Source organism: Neoarius graeffei, chromosome 11 (assembly GCF_027579695.1).
Source record: "Neoarius graeffei isolate fNeoGra1 chromosome 11, fNeoGra1.pri, whole genome shotgun sequence".
Lineage (NCBI taxonomy): Eukaryota > Metazoa > Chordata > Actinopteri > Siluriformes > Ariidae > Neoarius > Neoarius graeffei.
The window spans coordinates 79,269,858-79,285,376 of record NC_083579.1 but is presented as its reverse complement, the minus strand read 5'-3'; the positions used below and the strand labels follow the sequence as shown (position 1 = coordinate 79,285,376).

The 15,519-nt window shown below is 44.3% G+C and overlaps 1 protein-coding gene across 3 annotated transcripts; it reads left to right on the top strand.

Moving 5' to 3' along the window:
- Positions 1–7,781: 7,781 nt before the first annotated feature.
- Positions 7,782–15,312, top strand: LOC132894646 (procathepsin L-like). Of its 3 annotated transcripts, none has more exons than XM_060934749.1 (10): positions 7,800–7,866; positions 9,892–10,188; positions 10,274–10,383; positions 11,670–11,812; positions 11,948–12,145; positions 13,747–13,938; positions 14,094–14,259; positions 14,437–14,542; positions 14,715–14,843; positions 15,036–15,312. In XM_060934749.1, exons 2-9 carry the CDS (start codon positions 10,172–10,174, stop codon positions 14,812–14,814), a joined length of 1,032 nt encoding a protein of 343 aa, XP_060790732.1. In that variant the 5' UTR covers positions 7,800–7,866; positions 9,892–10,171; the 3' UTR covers positions 14,815–14,843; positions 15,036–15,312. The 3 variants fall into 3 exon arrangements, with proteins under 3 accessions (XP_060790735.1, XP_060790732.1, XP_060790731.1); XM_060934748.1 differs by having other exon boundaries at positions 7,801–7,866; positions 14,715–14,816; positions 15,036–15,310; XM_060934752.1 differs by lacking the exon at positions 9,892–10,188 and having other exon boundaries at positions 7,782–7,866; positions 14,715–14,816; positions 15,036–15,310.
- Positions 15,313–15,519: the final 207 nt, after the last annotated feature.

The following is a 15,519-nucleotide window of genomic DNA, read 5'->3' as shown; positions in this document are numbered from 1 at the left end:
AGGAATTATTATAATTTGTAAGCACCATGATGCTTTACTCTTTTAGTGTGATTCTTTTGCCCTGTGAACTCAGTTAAAATCTTCTGACGTTGTGGAAACACTGATGACAATAATCATTGAATAACCTGCTTGGAGATTGCAAGAGCAAGAAAAACAGGAAGTATGAACCGATGCAAAACCTTTTCTCAGAAACTGAAACACAGGCTGTTTGAAAATAAAGTTCCATCTTCTACTGAGTCAGAGAGTCTCAAGCAATTTCATCTGGTTACAGTAAGCTAGGGCAATTCAACACTTACTAGCAGATGTCAGAAGCCCAGAAAAAATCCAGCTGAAGCTCCTGGCTGAACACATGCCATAATTGGCTTTTAAATGAATGGATTAATTAGAACAATTAACAAATAAATTTGCATTTTTGTCCAGTAATAGTCATGGGGATTGCTGTCTGGTTGATAAGGTGCTGTAAGGACTCAATTAAAAACAAACAAACAAACAAACAAACAAACAAACAAAAAACTGTTTCTTAAATAAAAATTCAGTTGTACAGTGTCTTGCAAAAGTATTCATCCCCCTTGGTGTTTGTCCTGTTTTGTTGCATTACCAGCTGGAATTAAAATGGATTTTTGGAGGGTTAGCACCATTTAATTTACAGAACATGCCTACCAATTTAAAGGTGCAATTTTTAATTAATTAATTTGATTAAATTTTATTGTGACATAAACAATAATTAAGATGAAAAAACAGAAATCTGGAGTGTGCATAGTTATTCACCCCCTTTTGTATGAAACCCCTAAATAAGAGCTGGTCCAACCAATTCACTTCATAAGTCACATTATTAGTTGATTAAGATCCGCCTGTGTGCAATCAAAACTCTCAGATGGGGTAAAGAGGGCATTCATCAGAGATGCAACAAAGAACCCAAAGATAACACTGAAGGAGCTGCAAAAATCCACAGTGGAGATGGGAGTATCTGTCCATAGGACTATTTTAAGCTGTACACTCAGAGCGGGGCTTTATGGAAGAGTGGCCAGAAAATGCCATTGCTTAAAGAAGAAAAAAAAGAAAACATGTTTGGAGTTTTCCTAACAGCATGTGGCAGACTCCCCAAACACATGGAAGAAGATTCTCTGGTCAAATGAGACTAAAATTGAACTTTTTGGCCATCATGGAAAATGCCATGTGTGGCACAAACCCATCACCCTGAGAACACCATTCCTACAGTGAAGCATGGTGGTGGCAGCATCATGCTGTGGGGATGTTTTTCATCTGCAGGGACAGGAAAGCTGGCCAGGACTGAAGGAAAGATAGATGGCACTAAATATAGGGCAATTCCGGAGGAAAACCTGTTTGAGTCGGCCAGAGGTTTGAGACTGGGATGAAGGTTCACGTTCCAGCAGGTCAATGACCCTAAATATACCGCTAAAGCTACACTGGAGTGGTTTAAAGGGAAACATTTAAATGTCTTGGAATGGCCTAATCAAAGCCCAGACCTCAATCCAACTGAAAATCTGTGGCATAACTTGAAGATTGCTGTATACAACCCATCTAAGTTGAAGGAGTTGGAGCAGGTTTGCCTTGAGGAATGGGCAAAAATCCCAGTGGCTAGATGTGCTAAGCTAATAGAAACATACCCCAAGAGACTTGCAGCTGGAATTGCAGCAAAAAGTGGCTCTACAAAGTGTTGACTTTGGAGGGGTGAATACCTATGCACACTCCAGATTTCTGTTTTTTTTCATCTTTATTATTGTTTGTGTCACAATAAAAAACAATTTTCACCTTTAAAGTGGTAGGCATGTTGTGTAAATCAAATGGTGCAACCCCCCCCCAAAAAAAAAAAAAAAAAAAAAAAATTCATTTTAATTCCAGCTTGTAATGCGACAAAACAGGACAAACACCAAGGGGAATGAATACTTTTGCAAGACACTGTACCAAGTAATCAGACCTTGTCTGGGTTTCTCTGACTAAACGTGTTTAGTAGTTTTGTAGTCAAGACCACCTAAACCAAGACCAAAGTGTATTGAGACCAAGACAAGACTGAGACTTTGAGGGATTGAAATTAAATCAAGACCAAGACCAAGGCAGGGTGAGACCGAGTCAAGAACAGGACCAGATTAATGTGTGTGAAGGGGGGCAGGGAGGGGTGACAGCCCTTAACAGGAAGAAAAACCTTTACATCTGAATCTGGGAAAGCTCCAATGCTACAGTATTCAGTAATTGAACCACTATCCAAGACCCTACAAAGGCCCAACAACACCCTGGTTTCCATTAGTGGTTGAAAATCTTTGCTCAGACAGACAAATTGTCACAGATTTGTGTCTGCAGTCTGTGGTCTGGGCAAGCTAGTTAAAATTCATTGTTAATTGGAAATTAACTTTCAAATTTCCCTGAGATGTTGTAGTGGGCATTCCTTTAACTAGCATATCACAGCAAGATTTACCAAGCCACACCAATAAGTGGCACCATGCCATGACTAATAAAAGGCACAAGGATGCTCATGTGTCAACCTGATGACACCCAATTTGATATTTGTTGAAGTATACTGTGCAGTCTAAGCTCCTGGTTTCCAAAGAAGGCATGATTAATGGTCATACCAACAACTGATGGTATGAGCTTGGTTCCAGTTACCAGCCCAAAGATAGACCCATCATACAGTATGACTTATTTATCTAACAAAATGCCCAATGCCCTTTCAAGGACAGTACACATCATTGGTTTTATGACACCTTTTCATATTCCTCCAGTGTTGAAAGTGGCATATAATTTACTAATACACATTGAGTAAGGAATGTCATTGTGGCAGTGGGGGTGTGGTCAAGTGTCAGTCTGTGACTGGAGGGCGGAGTCAGGGAAGGTAAGTGGCAGAATCACTACACCTGATGTGAATTAACCTGTGCTTGTGTGTCTTCCCAGGAGCCGTGCCCTATTTAAGGAAGAGAGCGAGAGCAGACGGGCTCTCTCCCGACCAGAACACATGTGTGTGTGGCGTGTGTGTTGATGCATATGAGTAAACGTGTCAAAGCTGAAAAGCTGATAATAAAAGAGTTATTGAGAACTCAGTACTGGCCTGCCGTGCTTCTGTGCTCCACCCACATAGAACGCTTGCTACAGTGGTGTGGAAACCCGGGGATTGGAGCGCCGAAGCAGAACAGCCCCATGGAGTCCTCCCCTTTCGCCGAGCTGGTCCACGCCCTCGCCACTGCCCAGCAAAGCCAGCATCAGGCACTAGTCGCCCTCCGGAAGGAAGAGGAACAGCGGTTCGAGGCCCTGGTGCTGACTCAGCAGGACGAGCGACAGGCGTTCCGGCACCTCCTCACGTCGGCGGGGTCCACTGCCGCAGGGCCGACCCCCTTCACCCTGACGAAGATGGGCCCGCAGGACGACCCTGAGGCCTTCCTCACGTTCTTTGAGCAGGTGGCAGAGACCTTGGGGAGGCCGATGGAACAGCGCGCGGCGCGCCTCCTCTCTCGCTAACAGGAGAGGTGCAGCTGGCCGCGCTACAGCTCCCCGCCGACCACTGGCTGGCCTACGCGGACCTTCGCTGGGCCGTGCTCCAGCGTGTGAGGCGCACCCTCCAGCAACAACGGCAGCGCTTCCACGCTTTGTGCTTGGAGGAAGTCGGCCGGCCGTTCGCGTTTGGCCAGCAACTCCGGGACACCTGCGGGTGGTGGTTGAGGGCTGACAACCGCGACACCAAGGGGATCACCGACCAGGTGGCGCTGGAGCAGTTCATCGTGCGTCTACCAGCCGGAGCTGCAGAGTGGGTCCAGTGCCACCGACTGGCATCGCTGGATCAGGCAATCGAGCTGGCGGAGGACCATTTGGCAGCTGTCCCGACGGCAGGACAGCAGACAACCTCTTCTCCTCTCTCCTCTCTCTCTCTCTCTCTCTCTCTCCCCCTCTCCTCCCGTGTCTCCTCCTTGCCCCGTTCCCCCACCGCGGAGGCGGGGGCCGGCCCCACCCCAGCCGGGTCGCCACACCCGCCGTGCCCTCCCGTTTCTCCCTTCTGTGTCTGGCTCTCCCCCCCTCAGGTGAGTGAGCCCCAGAGCACCAGTGCAGAGAGGAAGCCCGGGCCGGTTTGCTGGCGCTGTGGGGAGCCGGGCCACCTCCAACAGCAGTGCTCGGTAATGGAGGTGGGCACAGTGGTTCGGATTCCCGACGTGCCAGGAGCTGCCCTCGATCGGGCCGGAGCATATCACGTACTGGTGAGTATCCAAGGGGATACATATCAGGCGTTGGTGGATTCTGGTTGTAATCAGACCTCAATCCACCAAAACCTGGTGCAAGACGAGGCATTGGGGGGAGCACAATTAGTGAAGATGTTGTGTGTGCATGGGAATGTTCACAGCTACCCTTTAGTGTCAGTCCACATTTTTTTTCGAGGGGAAAAATTTATGGTGAAGGCGGCGGTTAATCCTCGCCTTACCCACTCAATAATTTTGGGGATGGATTGGCCAGGATTTGGGGAATTAATGAGGCACCTAGTAAAGAGTGGGTCCTGCCATAGTTTAATAAGGGGAGGTCCCGGTGTTGCGTTGGCGGGAGCAGCTGTCACAGAGCCGTCTACGTCAGCTCCGCGTCAGAGTGAGGAGCCGCCGGCTCCTCCTCCCTCTCTCGGGGAATCCCTCACAGATTTTCCATTAGAGCAGTCGCGAGACGAGACTCTGCGGCATGCGTTTGACCAAGTGAGAGTAATCGATGGTCAAACGCTCCAGCCAAACGCCACCCCATCCTTCCCTTACTTTGTGATTATGAAGGATATATACTGAGTGACGCAGGACACTCAAACTAAAGAGCGAGTCACGCAGCTTTTGATTCCGAAGAGCCGCCGGGAATTGGTAGTCCAAGCGGCTCACTTTAATCCCATGCTTGGACACTTAGGGCAGGATAAAACACTAGCCCGAATAATGGCCCGGTTCTATTGGCCAGGGATTCGCGGCGATGTCCGTAGGTGGTGTATGGCGTGCCACGGATGCCAGTTAGTAAATCCAGCGGCCATTCCAAAAGCGCCTTTGCACCCTCTACCATTAATCGAGACCCCGTTCGAAAGAATTGGGATGGATCTCGTTGGGCCATTAGATCGGTCAGCATGAGGGTACCGCTTTATATTAGTTCTGGTGGACTATGCAACGCGATACCCGGAAGCAGTGCCTCTTCGCAATATCTCAGCACACAGTATTGCAGAGGCACTGTTCCGCGTTATCTCCCGAGTTGGAATCCCGAAAGAGATTCTGACTGATCAAGGCACCACGTTTATGTCACGTACACTAAAGGAACTGTATAGGTTGTTGGGTATTAAGCCAATCCACATCAGCGTTTATCACCCACAAACCCACAAAAGGTTTAGTTGAATGGTTCAATCGCCCCCTCAAAATTATAATTAAAAAATTCGTAAGTGAGGACACATGTAATTGGGATAAGTGGCTTGAACCCTTGTGGTTTTCAGTGCGAGAGGTCCCCCAAGCCTCCACGGGGTTCTCCCCATTTGAATTGTTATACAGGCATAAGCCACGCGGCATTCTAGATGTGCTGCGGGAAAATTGGGAGGAGGGACCTTCACAAAGTAAAAATGAAATTCAATACGTTATTGACCTGAGCGCAAAACTCCACACACTCACCCATCTAACCCAGGAGAATTTGCGGCAGACCCAAGAACGACAAACCCGCCTGTACAACAAGGGTACACGCCTCAGGGAGTTCGCACCGGGAGATAAAGTACTCATACTGTTGCCCACATCAAGCTCTAAATTAATCGCCAGGTGGCAAGGACCCTTTGAGGTCACACGGCGAGTCGGGGACGTCGACTATGAGGTGAGGCTGAACGGACAGGGGTGGGGCGTTACAGGTATACCACCTCAATCTGTTAAAACGTTGAAGCGAGGAGGTCCCCGTGGCGCTGGTGTCGGTGGTTCCTGAGAAGGCGGAGCTGGGGCCGGAGGTTCAGAAGGGAAAATTGGCATCACCCACCGCTCCGGTCCCCTGTGGAGCCCAACTCTCACCGACCCAGCTCGCGGAGGTCGCCCAGTTGCAAACAGAATTTTCTGACGTGTTCTTGCCCCTGCCTGGCCGCACCCACCTCATAGAACACCACATTGAGACGCCCCAGGGGTGGTAGTGCGCAGCTGCCCTTACAGACTGCCCAAACACAAGAAAAAGGTGGTTCGGGAAGAACTCGAGACCATGCTCGAAATGAGCATTGTCAAGGAGTCCCACAGTGACTGGAGCAGTCCGGTGGTCTTGGTACCCAAGGCCTATGGGTCAGTCCAGTTCTGTGTAGACTATAGAAAAGTCAACGCAGTGTCTAAATTCGACGCGTACCCAATGCCTTGTATTGATGAGTTGCTCGATCGACTAGGCACGGCTCACTTTTACTCGACACTGGATTTAACAAAGGGTTATTGGCAGATCCCCTTGACTCCATTATCCTGAGAAAAAACGGCCTTTTCCACACCGTTCGGCTTACACCAGTTTGTCACACTTCCTTTTGGGCTGTTTGGGGCACCCGCTACATTTCAGCAGCTGATGGAAAGGGTCCTTCGCCCCCACGCTACCTATGCGGCCACCTATCTCGACGATATCATTATCTATAGTAATGACTGGCCGAGGCACCTCCAACATCTGAGGGCCGTCCTTAGGTCACTGAGGTGGGCGGGCCTCACAGCCAACCCCAAGAAGTGTGTGATTGGGTGGGTGGAAGTATGGTATCTGGGCTTCCACTTGGGCAACGGGCAGGTGCGTCCCCAAATTAACAAGACAGCGGCAATTGCGGCCTGCCCGAGGCCCAAGACCAAAAAGGGGGTGAGACAGTTCCTGGGGCTGGCTGGCTATTATCGTAGGTTTATACCTAATTATTCGGACGTCACCAGCCTGCTGACTGATCTCACTAAAAAGGGGGCACCAGATCCGGTCCAGTGGACGGAGCAATGCCAGCGGGCTTTTTCTGAGGTAAAGGCTGCACTGTGTGGGGGGCCACTGTTACACTCCCCTGACTTTTCTCTCCCTTTTATATTGCAGACGGACGCGTCGGACAGAGGGCTGGGGGCTGTTTTGTCCCAGGAGGTGGAGGGGGAGGATCGCCCAGTGCTGTATATAAGTTGAAAGCTGTCAGTGCGTGAGGGGCGCTACAGCACCATAGAGAAGGAGTGCCTGGCCATCAAGTGAGCGGTCCTTGCCCTCCATTACTACCTGCTGGGATGCCCTTTCACCCTCTGCTCGGACCACGCGCCCCTCCAGTGGCTCCACCGCATGAAGGATGCCAACGCACGGATCACCCGTTGGTATCTGGCACTCCAACCCTTTAACTTCAAGGTGGTCCACAGGCCGGGGGAGCAGATGGTCATGGCGGACTTCTTCTCCCGTCAAGGGGGGGGGGGGGGGGGAGTCGGCTGCGGGCTGGTCGGCTGCCCGGCCTGAGTCAGGCGGTGGGGGTATGTGGCAGTGGGGGTGTGGTCAAGTGTCGGTCTGTGACCGGAGGGCGGAGTCAGGGAAGGTAAGTGGCAGAATCACTACACCTAATGTGAATTAACCTGTGTTTGTGTGTCTTCCCAGGAGCCGCGCCCTATTTAAGGAAGAGAGTGAGAGCAGAGCGGAATCTCTCCAGACCAGAACAGATATGTGTGTGGGGTGTGTGTTGATGCATATGAGTAAACGTGTCGAAACTGAAAAGCTGATAATAAAAGAGTTATTGAGAACTCAGTACTGGCCTGCCGTGCTTCTGTGCTCCACCCACATAGAACGCTTGCTACAGTCATGTTTTGTGGTTGTGTGTCAGAAACACCTGATGAGAGATGTAATACAATGGTATATAAATCAGAAACAACTCTACTCTCTATCCATAAGTGGGTTCAAGACCTAAGGAACACACACATTCAGGTATGTACCATAGGCATACAGACACAGATGTTATGTGGACTGATTGGGTACAGAGGAACATATTTGTATATGTAAATAATTTATTTTAATTTATCTAGAAGTTTTCTCTATTTATTTTCTCTGTTTATCTGTAATGATGCTGCTGGAATCTTAATTTCCCTGAGGGAACCCTCCCAAAGGGATCAATAAAGTTTTATCTAATCTAATCCAATTATTGACACTCTGTGGGATTAAGGGACATTTACAACTGTTATGGATCGATCTTTGTGTAACATTGTTGAAGTAGATGAAGTACTTTAAAAAAAATAAAAGTGCTGTGATTCATCATTTTTTTTCTGATTTATAACAGAATGGAATGTTTATAGAGTATTTGGAATCCGATTGCAATAAATAGAATTAGACCAGAATTAAATTCCGAGCATATAAAAAATTACATGCTTGAAATATTCAGATTTTTCTATTCCATTCAGAATTTTTTTTTGCAGTTTGTTGTAAATACCTACCACATATTACAATATCAGGAGACATTTTATATTTTGGTTCGAGGAATGACATGCGACCTTTGACCTCGATGTTCGTGTGGTTACAATGTCGATTCCCTGTTGACATTTATTGGTAAACGACAAAACTAGAAATTAATACAAACAACGATGAATGATTAACAAAATGTGATCTACGAAAATACTTAGAAAGTGGAACAAAAGATTTTCTGATGCAGGTTAAACATTATCAGTTTATTTGTTTACAAACATTAGAATTACTTCCTCATTTACGTAAAATACAAACACTGATATATTTAAATAAAAGATATCCTGTACTAAATATAAGTCTATGGAAAACACATTTTAAATCAAAACTATGTTTTCTTAACTTAATAACACATACTGACTGTTTTAAAATAATCATCTGGATGTTGATAATTGTGGAACGGTGTCGATAACTGTGGACAACGGTGTCGATAATTGTGGAACAGTGTCATGTGATCTGATACGCTAAGTAATCAGGAATGAACTCATTTTTTTTCCAGTGGAAGTTTGAGTAATTATTCATGCACAATTGATGTAGTGAAAGTCTTTCCTACTTTTGCAACGGCCAAAAGATCATTAAGCCCATGTTTACATTAGGCCGTATCAGCGGATCATCAGATTAACGTTTTTAAAACGATTAGCGTGCACACAGAAACACCAATACACGATTCGCCTGCACACAGCAACGCCAATACACGGATACGCTCGGCTCCGCAGGCATCCTGCGCTCCAAATCACTCCACCCTGAACAGCGAGTGCCCTCTGGAGGGTGCGCACTCCGGCCCTGCGCAGCTCACAGAGCGCGTGAGTGAAGCACACTAGCAGTGTTTTCGGGACTGAGCCGCTGTGTGTGTGATCCCAGCGCATATCACTTACCACTTGCAAGTGGAAGGATGGCAAGCCTAAAAACAATCATAACTACACAATGGGCAGTATTTGCATCAGTATTTGCAGTATTTTCATACTTTTATACTCTTTAATGAAAGGTGATACAAGGAGGAAGTCCGCGCCGTTTTTCAGCAGTCGCGTCACATGACCAACGCCAGCGAATCAGGAAGGTGGATGTCACAGTGACGTTGTCCAATGACGACGCCAGCTAGAGCTCAGCACAGCGTATCCGCGTATCTCAATGTTTACACAGCACCGGAGCTGACACGATCTGGATTGAATACGTGGACCCTGGCGGATTCCCGTTTCCAGGCGGTTTAATGTAAACGGACAGTGCATCCGCGAAGAAAACGAGACAGATACGGTCTAATGTAAACTTGGCCTAAGGTGTCGATAATTGGAGCCGCTGCTCTCGTCCACATTTTTTATTTCTTTGTTTTTAATTTCACACACAGTTTCCAGCTCTAGAAGAAACCTAAAATACTTCTTGAGGTTATGTTATTGAGGATTTCTTCTGGAAAGTCATCTGTAAAGTTCCCTTGTGGAACTGTGGAATTTCTGCTATATAACATTCCAGTTAAAATGAGTTTTTGTGGCTGTGTGTGACAAGCACCTGACCAGACCTGTAATACAGCAGTTTATAAACTCAGGAACAGTGTGGCAGCTCTTCATTCAATCACAGACACAAACAGGCATGTACCACACACACACATACACACACACATACGCACTTGTATATTATCCTCGGTGACACATGTCAATTAGCTTTTTGGCCTGAGTTTTATGTAGATAGAATGATTCTTGTTCAAGCAGACTGTTGGTTTCACTTTTGTATTTCCTATTTGTGATGATCTGAACAAAGTGAAACCAGTGAACGAGTGGAAAAGGATATGAGTAACTTTGAGAAGTAAGATTTAGGAGAATGGAAAAAGCTAATGGTATTTAGTTCAAATTGTCTTTTCACCACAAACACAGACCATTTATCTTCTCAGCCTTTGCAGAATGAAGGTTTTGCTTGTTGTCACGGCTCTTGTGGCTCTGGCCAGTGCAGCCAGCGTCTCTCTGGAGGACTTGGAGTTTCGTGCCTGGAAACTGAAGTTTGGTAAGAAACTTTCTTAAACTGTGGCCTGAGAGCATAAAATATTTCTAGTTGGATTAATAAACAGTAATATACAGAGTACACCTTAAAAATGATTTTTAAAAATAATAAAAAACATGAAAGATGATTCTGAATTTTATGTGAATGGGATCAACTAATTTCAAACCTATTTACTGGGGTTTAATAATGTAAAATTCAAGCCACTAAATTTTATAAATGGTTACACTTATCTGAATTTTAGAAATAAAGCATTTACTACATGCTTGTGAGAACAAAAGCATGCTTTCACTGACTCTCATTTCAGTATTTAGTTGGAAAGTTCTAAACCTTAAAGCATATTAATAGAAAAACTACACAAGAAAGGTATTTACTCACAATTGTAAAGAATGTAAATTTGGAATTGATATCGTTTCCTGTGAGTTTAAATGGGTTAAAGAACTTTATCTGTGTACTGCGACACATATCATTTTGGTATTAATCGATGCCACAAGTCTGTGTGTGTGTGTGTGTGTGTGTGTGTGTGTGTGTGTGTGTGTGTGGTGATTCATAGAGTCCTACAGATTTATATTACTTTACTGGTTTTGAATATAATGGGAAAAAAAATTTAAGTGCCAAACAATTTAAATGTATTTAACTAATAAATATTCACTTTTCATTTTTACAGTTTGTTTGAAATAGTTCCAAATTCTACAATTTAGGTACAATTTACAAAAATAAATAAATAAATAAAATGAAAAGGGGGTGGGGGGTGTTTAAATTGAATTGATTATTTATTTTAATAATGTTGCCATGACATTTTGGAGTATTTTCACTGACTGTAATGTCAATTAGTAAATCCGAAAATAGACGACACCACAAGGTCTTTATTTTAATTAAAAATATACATTAATTAATAAACATTTTGCAGAGAAATGTTCTTTGTCTCCATTCCAAATAATGTGTTGATATTGTTAATTTTACCTTTACACACTATAGAGTGTTTATTGTTCTCCAAACTGACCTTCAGACTCTCCAAGCTTCACCATTCTCTCTGATCTCCGAACACATCTACACCACACATATCAAGTTCATAATTGTTTTGTTTAGACATGTTGCGAGAGAGCACAATTGTGGGTGGTCCTGACCACTGGTTTGAAAATCTACAGTATATAATACTTATTTCATAATAATCTGAAAGAACATGAAACAAAACAATTCTTTGTCAATTCAATTTTGCAGAATATTTTTAACTTCAGCATCTGCCAATTGAATTTTTGCACCTTTTAAAATAGTGTATGTTTTTCTCCTAGGTAAGATCTATATGTCTGTGGAGGAGGAGTCTCAGCGTAAGAATACATGGCTGGAAAATCGCAAGCTGGTCCTGGTACACAACATCCTCTCTGACCAGGGCATTAAGAGTTACAGACTCGGAATGAACTACTTTGCAGACATGGTAATTAAAACAAAAACAAACAAAAAAAGAAATCTTTTGTATGTCTTCTGTATCATCCTTGCTTGGCCTGATGTCTGTGTATGTCCTTCAAAGTGAAATGCAGTAATCACCCCCCATCATTTCTCTGTCTAACAGACTAACCAGGAGTACAGACAGTTTGTGTTCAAGGGCTGCCTGGGATCCTTCAACAGGGCCAAGAGACACAGTGCATCTACCTTCCTCCGACAGGCAGGAGGAGCTGTTATGCCAGATACTGTGGACTGGAGGGAAAAGGGCTATGTGACTCCTGTTAAAAACCAGCAACAGTGTGGCTCTTGCTGGGCCTTCAGTGCGGTAAGGAGGAACAGGAAAGCTTGAACTAATTATTATCTCATCTCATCTCATCTCATTATCTCTAGCCACTTTATCCTGTTCTACAGGGTCGCAGGCAAGCTGGAGCCTATCCCAGCTGACTATGGGCGAAAGGGGGGGAACACCCTGGACAAGTCGCCAGGTCATCACAGGGCTGACACATAGACATAGACAACCATTCACACTCACATTCACACCTACGCTCAATTTAGAGTCACCAGTTAACCTAACCTGCATGTCTTTGGACTGTGGGGGAAACCGGAGCACCCGGAGGAAACCCACGCGGACACGGGGAGAACATGCAAACTCTGCACAGAAAGGCCCTCGCCGGCCACGGGGCTCGAACCCGGACCTTCTTGCTGTGAGGCGATAGCGCTAACCACTACACCACTGTGCCGCCCACTACTTATTATCTAGCAAGAAATTTTCATTCAGTACAAGACAATTTTCAGTACAATTTCATTGAGCCTTTAATTCCAAGAGTTAATAATAATTCTATGAGGGTGGCACGATGGTGTAGTGGTTCGCACAGTTGCCTCACAGCAAGAAGGTTCTGGGTTTGAGCCCAGTGGCCGACAGGGACCTTTCTGTGTGGAGTTTGCATGTTCTCTCCGTGTCTGCGTGGGTTTCCTCCCAAAGACATGCAGTTAGGCTAACTGGCTACTCTAAATTGCCCATAGGTGTGAATCGTTGTTTCCCAAGCCCAGAAATAGGAGGGCTGCAGCAGGAAGGGCATCCGTGTAAAACTATGCTCCAATTAATATGACATGTGGATCAATAAGGTCCACATGAACCCCGACCGAGCAATATTGCTGGACAAGGAGGAAGAAGTTAATTACCTCGCCCGTGATGGAGTAAGCGGGGTGAGGTATTGTAATCAGTGCTGTTTGTTTGTTTATGTGTGTCTGTTAACAGTCTAGCGTCTAGACGGTTGCACCAATTGACTTCAAATTTTCAGGGTAGGTGGGCAATGTTCCATAGCTTACCTGATTAAATTTTGGAGGTAATAGGGTCAAGGTGAAGGTCAAGGTCACTGAAAAGGTTAATCTTTCGGTCAAAATAACATTTTCCATTATAACTCAAAAACGGTTGCCGATAGACAGATGTTTACTATTATGAGAATATAGGAACTCCCATATGGCCTTTCATATGGCACCATGATCTTTGACCTTGCGTGACCTTGAAAGGTCAAACTCAGGGTCACAGATTTTCAGAGGGCTGTAACTTGAAAACGGTTGATGGTAGACAGGTATTTACCATTATCAACTTCTCAGAAGTGCCATATGGGCTTTCATTTGGCACCATGACCTTTGACCTTGAATGACTCTGAAATGTCAAACTCAAGGTCATGGATTTTCATAGGACTATAACAGGACAGCTGATGATTGAGAAATATTACCATTATCAACATATTGGTATAAAATAAGTGCTGCCAGGCAAGGTTTGTTTTGCCTGGCAACACTTGTGATTCTAGGATGCTCCTCATCCTGAACTTCATCTCCATTTGTCATCTTCTAAACGTATGATGTCTTTCACAAGACAGTCATTTGTTCTCCATTCTGCTTCCATCTGTCCTCTCTCAGACAGGGGCACTGGAGGGTCAGGTATTCAAGAAAACTGCAAAACTAGTGTCACTCAGTGAGCAGCAGCTGGTGGACTGCTCTCAATCATTTGGTAACGAGGGCTGTGATGGTGGCTGGATGAACTGGGCCTTTGAATATGTGAAAGAAAATGGAGGACTGGACACTGAGGATTCCTACCCCTATGAGGCCGAGGTGAGTGGAAAACTGAAACGAAGTAATATGAACAGCTTCAAACTTTGTTTGGCCCTGCCCTTTAGATAAAACTGGAACAGAAATATTGGATCCTTTTGGTCTTTGTTAGATCTTTAAAAAAGTGAATTCTCTCATCTCTGTCTCACTCTCAACAGGACATGCCTTGCAGATATAATCCAGCCACTGTTGGAGCCAACTGCACTGGCTATAAGGACATAAAGAGTGGAGATGAGAAAGCTCTACAGGAAGCTGTGGCCACCATCGGACCCATTTCTGTCGCCATAGACGCAAGCCAGGTGTCTTTCATGCTCTACGACTCAGGTGAGTCTCAGACTTTCATTATTAAATGATGCAGTATGAATGCATGGTAGTTGTATTTATGAACTTGAGGCAGTTCGATGAATTTTCCAAGACATCAGTGTTTCCTTTAATCATTTGTTTACCAATTACAAAACTACTTACTCATTTTAAAAAAAATGATTGCTTCAATGGATTTAGGTGTCTATTATGAACCGTACTGTAGCAGCACTGAACTGGATCATGGTGTCCTGGCTGTTGGTTATGGCACTGATGATGGACAGGATTACTGGCTGGTCAAGAACAGGTAAAGAAAAACAAAACACAACAAATCACATATTAGACAGCACGTCCAATTTATTAAGTTTCTCAAATTATTGATTACATTTCATATGTGAAGCACAAAGGATGTAAACTGTAAACTGTGGGTCGACATCAAACACTAAATTATACACTAACTTTAAACTTGCATTTCACAGCTGGGGTCTTGACTGGGGTGATCAGGGCTACATCAAGATGTCAAGAAACAAGAATAACCAGTGTGGCATTGCCACAAATGCCAGCTATCCTCTGGTTTAAAGGTGTGAACAATGCAAGATAATTATGAAGCAAGTATCAGGGACGCTTCATTTCCATTAACTTCTTGTTAAATACGTCCTACTTTTTATGAGACATTCTTTTAAAGACTTATAGGTAGTATAAACAGAAATCTTACATTAAATAAAATAGCTCATAAACCATATTGATAGAATTACATTATCAAATAATGATTGAAGCAAATCTATTCAATTATTTTACAGGTGGGAGAAAACATCTTCATGACTAATTCAAAGAGGATACTGCAGTCTGTACAATAACATCACGACTTGAAAATCAACAGGAAGTTGTTCCAGGAAACACAACCTCAAATCTTGACACAAACGCAGCACTTTCCTAAAACAGAAACCAAGTGTTTGTAGCTAATCTTACTGTCCTTTTAAACAAGGTGTAATTTCTATGGGATGGAGGAAAATATGGCATAAATGTAAAAAAAATAAATAAATTTAACAAAAAATTATATATTTATAATAATGTGGTTGTGATGTGTGTTATTAATAAATGAAAAATGAGAGAACTACTACAAGGGAGTAGATGCTTTGCTAATAAAATATAGAGTGGCACAAAGAATTAGTATCTATCTATCTATCTATCTATCTATCTATCTATCTATCTATCTATCTATCTATCTATCTATCTATCTATCTATCTATCTATCTATCCCTACAGTGACATGGCCTGCTCTGA